General features: G+C 47.0%; 1 protein-coding gene across 2 annotated transcripts in view; it reads left to right on the top strand.

Moving 5' to 3' along the window:
* LOC134086602 (pre-B-cell leukemia transcription factor 1-like) overlaps positions 1-5,000 on the top strand; it is a 14,780-nt gene that overhangs the window by 5,939 nt on the left and 3,841 nt on the right. For both annotated transcript variants that reach the window (XM_062540042.1, XM_062540041.1), the window contains exon 3: positions 4,238-4,479. In XM_062540042.1, coding sequence (XP_062396026.1) covers positions 4,238-4,479 — 242 coding nt within the window. The remainder of the gene's footprint in view (positions 1-4,237; positions 4,480-5,000) is intronic.

The following is a 5,000-nucleotide window of genomic DNA, read 5'->3' as shown; positions in this document are numbered from 1 at the left end:
TCAATCATTTAAGATTAAACATTAATCTGGGGAGTCTGCACTTTATTTGTAGGCTACTGCACAAAGGGCGTGATCAGTGGGCATAGTTCTCGCTGCGCTCCTCCTCCCCAGAAACACTCACTCAGGCTGGGGCAAGCATTCACTCACAGTCCCTGCTCGGGCCTAGAGCTGGATCCCTGAGGTTTCCGCTCCTTGTAGCATCAGTGCTTTGTAATCTGGTCGTTCCTACTACAGGTGTGTTTTTAAGTTACGATGTTGTGATGTATTTGCCCTCTTTGAGTGAATGTGTGTGTGTGTGTGTGTTTCTATGTCTGTGTCTGTGTCTGTCATCGTCTCTCTCTCTGTATATCTTTATGTGTGTGTGTGTGTGTGTGTGTGTGTGTGCAAGCGTGTTTGTGTGTGCGCAGGTGTTGAATCCCTCGGGGAGATTAGTCCATAAAGTCTTTGCAGTGAGCTGAGCGGCCCCTCAGAACTGAGCTTCAGCTTCCCCCTTCACTCTCACACGCTGCCTACTCTGGTTACAGGCTTCACTCCTCACTGAGAGAGGGTTTTATTTGTCTCTCTCAGCCGGATCAGTCATATTAAGCCAAATGGTGTTTATCAGACCTCAGTAGGTGCCGACTCCTAGGAAGGTGCCGACTACTAGAAAGGTGGCTCCTAGGAAAGTGCCAACTCCTGGGAAGGTGGCTCCTAGGGAGGTGCCGACTTCTGGCCCAAATGTCGTCTGGCTCTAGTGGCTATCAGGGTTTAAATCTGATGACTGTGGAGGCAAGAGAACAATCTCTTTGTGTTATTTCTACTGGTCATTCACTAGGTACAAAGATGAAGATTTTAAAAAGAGAACAATCTCTTTGTGTTATTTCTACTGTTCCTTCACTAGGTAAAAAAATGAAGGTTTTAAAAAGAGAACAATCTCTTTGTGTTATTTCTACTGTTCCTTCACTAGGTAAAAAAATGAAGGTTTTAAAAAGAGAACAATCTCTTTGTGTTATTTCTACTGTTCATTCACTAGGTAAAAAAATGAAGATTTTAAAAAGAGAACGATCTCTTTGTGTTATCTATAGTGTCGTTTATGTTCAATGCTGTGCATTAAAGCATCTGCTTGTAAACAATAGGTATTCCATAGCTTCAGGGTATGCTTTTAGATCATTAACCTGCGACAGTAAGGCCTAATTCATAGTCTAGACGAGCTACTCAAACTCAAACGGCTCATTCACTATTACCTCTCATGATGATGAGCCCCAGTCAGAATTACGTGGTGTAACATACGTCATTATGAAAAAAACGACGAGCTTACTCAAACGTGATTGACAATGCCAGGCTCATTCACACTTGCCTTTCACGATCAGAAATACATATGGCACAACATACTGTACGTCATTATGCTGCGTTACGAAAAATAGATTTTTGCTATACATCTGCACATCATGGTGCCCTTGTGTTGATTGGTGTGTTCGCGTTTGTGTACCTTGGCTTGTGTTTTTTTCTAAATCGGCCGTAGGAATGACACACGTTAGGACCCTGGTTAGGGCCCAATCAGAGAGAGGTCAAGTATCCACTGTGGAAGTGGAGCTCATTTGCTCACATGCCTAATCGGAGTTGTAGTGTTTCCCTCTCGTCGCACCTGTAGTGTGTTTGTTTTTGTTTAGTTTTTTTTGTCACATTGATTTTGTGTTTGTGTCATCTTTGTTGTCTTATCTGTATATATATGTATATGTTTGATTGTTTATGTGTGTCTGTGTATAGTGTGTGAGAAGTATTTGTGTCTGTGTGTGTATAGTATGTGAGAAGTATTTGTGTGTGTGTGTGTGTGTGTGTGTGTGTGTGTGTGTGTGTGTGTGTGTGTGTGTGTGTGTGTGTGTGGTTGCGCGCGTTGCCTGGCTCCGCTGTAATAAATTGGCGAGCCTCCCTGGATCTGGGGGCTTAATTGCCACCTCATTTGCATAACGGTGCAAATTAATGACCTCGCAAACGAGAGCTCGTTTTTCACCCCTCTTTAGGTGCTCCTTATGAGCTTGTGTTAATTAAACCGTGTGTGTGTGTGTGTGTGTGTGTGTGTGTGTGTGTGTGTGTGTGAGGAGCAGGTGTGTATGTCTGTGTGTTTCAGAATGGAGTATGTGGGATTGTGTGTGTGAGAGAGAGAGAGAAAGAGAAAGACAGCGAGACAAAGAGACTTCAGCTAAATCAGGCACAATCATGAGAGTTCCATCTACTCCATCCTCTCTCTCTCTCTCTCTCTCTCTCTCTCTCTCTCTCTCTCCCCAGACCCTCCATCTTTCTCTGCAAACAAACTGATCTGAATGGATCCTGCTTGTGTTTGCATGCCATACGAAAACTAAACAGATGTTGACTAGCTGCTCAAAACCCTTATCAGCTTATGATGTGACTACACACACACACACACACACACACACACACACACACACACACACACACACACACACACACACACACACACTCAAAGTAGGATGAAGTTAAGTTTCTTAACCGTCATGGAGACCTGTGTTGAACTCTTGACCCCTAAGCTTGTTTATCCGGCTAGTGTGTGTTTGAGTAGCGAGTCAGGTCACATGCCCGCTCGTGTGTTTGTGTCTGTCCGTGCATCTGACTCTGATGGTCATCACGCTGTCTGTCTGTCGGTCTGTCTGTCTGTCTGTCTAATTACTTCTGACGCTTTTCCGTTTGGTTTCCTTATTATTTTGTTTGTTGATTAACTGTCTGTCTGCCTGCCTGCCTCCCTTGTCTATTGTGAGAAATGGTTAAGCCTCTCTATTCACCGTTTTCTTAACCTCTCTCTCTCTCTCTCTCTCTCTCTCTCCCCCTCTCCCCTTGTCTGTTTTGCTCTTGTAAACATGGCCTAAGGTTGGGCCATTTTGCTGCCAAGAGGCAATTCAACAACACCCCACTGACCTCACAAACACCCCTCTGACCTCACAAATACCCCACTGATGTCACAAACACCCCACTGACCTCACAAATACCCCACTGATGTCACAAACACCCCGCTGACGTCACAAACACCCCGCTGACGTCACAAACACCCCACTGATGTCACAAACACCCCACTGACCTCACGAACACCCCACTGACCTCAAGCCTGTTGCTTCCTCTGCTGCCCAATCAAGACACACCATCACACCATCCCTTTCCAACCAGCTATCTTCATCGTTGAGTGTAGTTTCGACACCCACCCACTGAACACTGTCCTGTTCCCTGCCCGTAACTGATACAGGTTTAGACAGTACTAGCACAGTGAATACAAGGCTATAGACCCTTTCAACTGCCGAAAACAAACATGCACAGAAAACAACATGGAAAAAAATCCATGTTGGATGTCGACTTTAAAAAATGAAAGTCGACATTTTGTAAAGCATAACGCTAAAGACAGATTCATTTTCATTTAAAGTATCTGCGTTGATTTTGAACATTTCAGCTTGAAACCTTTTAGGAACAGATTGAAAAGGTCTATACTGAATGAATAGGCCATTGCTAACATGCAATAACATTTTGGAGTGAACGTAGAAAGTAACGTAAAACGTAGAAGTCATTTCATGATACTAGCCCCCCCCTCCTCCCCCCTCCTCTCTCTCATACCTCTTTTTATTGTATCGACCCACAGAGGTATTATGTGTGTTTTGTGTGGTAGAGTGAATAGGTAGAGGCTGCCCTCTACTGGTGAAATAAGGAACTCTAGTAACTCCAGTCAGTATCTCAGTTCTGCCTCCAGTGATCAGTATACTTCTTCCTATTGAGGATGATGCAATGCAGCTCATTGTCAGCACATTTGGTCCTCTACTTCAGTTTCTCTGCTGACGCTATAGATCAGCCTACACATTGGGTGCCTCTCGTTCGTCTTTTATACATCCTCCCTTCCTTCCTCGGTCCGCGTCCTCACTGATCTACATAAAGAATGATGGGGCGGCAACAATGGGATAGTCTATCCAGTGCTAGTTATAGATCACTGGGAACGAGCCTGGAGGACCGAGCATCGAGGTTCGAGGAGAGAGGTTGAGAGGCACCCATTGAGGGAGACATGTTGGTTTGTGATTGGTGTCTTATCTTCGTGGGCTTTTACAGAGGCTTTACAGGCTTTTCTTGAATTTCCCCTTGAGGATCAATTAAGTATCTATCTATCTATCAGAGATCATACTGATAGTGTCTACCCGTGTTTTCAAAATCGTTTTCTGTTTTTTTTTTTTCGTTTTCTCTCTTTCTGCGTCCGTTTCCTGTCCCGTAGTTCTCAGCATGCGCGGCGCGCAGGAGGAGGAGTCGCCGGACGCCCAGATCATGCGATTGGACAACATGCTGCTGGCGGAGGGCGTGTCCGGCCCGGAGAAGGGCGCCGCTGCCGCCGCCGCCGCCGCTCTAGCCGCCGCCGGGGAGTCGATCAACGACAACAGCGCCGAGCACTCGGACTACCGGGACAAGCTGGCCCAGATCCGGCAGATCTACCACTCGGAACTGGAGAAATACGAACAGGTGAGAGGAGGGGAGGGGGAGAGGAGGGAGGGAAGGAGGGAGAGAGGGAGGAGGGGGAGAGGGAGGGAGGGAGAGAGGGAGGGAGAGAGGGAGGGAGGGACAGAGAGCAGTGCTGAACACCTATCACTCAAAACTGGAGAAATACGAACAGGTGAGAGCAGGGGAGGGGGAGAGGAGGGAGAGAGCGAGGGAGGGAGGGAAGGAGAGGGAGGGACAGAGAGAGAGGGAGGGAAGGAGAGAGGGAGGGAAGGAGAGAGAGAGAGGGAGGGAAGGAGGGAAGGAGAGAGAGGGAGGGAAGGAGAGAGAGAGAGGGAGGGAAGGAGGGAAGGAGAGAGAGGGAGGAAATATGAACAGGTGAGAGCAGGGGAGGGGGAGTGGAGGGAGGGAGGGAGGGAGAGAGAGATGAACACTTATCAGAAATAAGGAGAAATACAAACCGGTGAGAGAGAGGTAGGGAGGGAGGGATAGAGCGAGCCAGGGGTGGAGGGAGGATTACTGGGACAAACTGACACAGAGCCGAC

The sequence above is a fragment of the Sardina pilchardus genome, chromosome 1 (assembly GCF_963854185.1).
Source record: "Sardina pilchardus chromosome 1, fSarPil1.1, whole genome shotgun sequence".
In the NCBI taxonomy this organism is placed as follows: domain Eukaryota; kingdom Metazoa; phylum Chordata; class Actinopteri; order Clupeiformes; family Clupeidae; genus Sardina; species Sardina pilchardus.
Note: the sequence above shows the minus strand (reverse complement) of the source record. Positions and strands in the feature narration are given on the sequence as shown.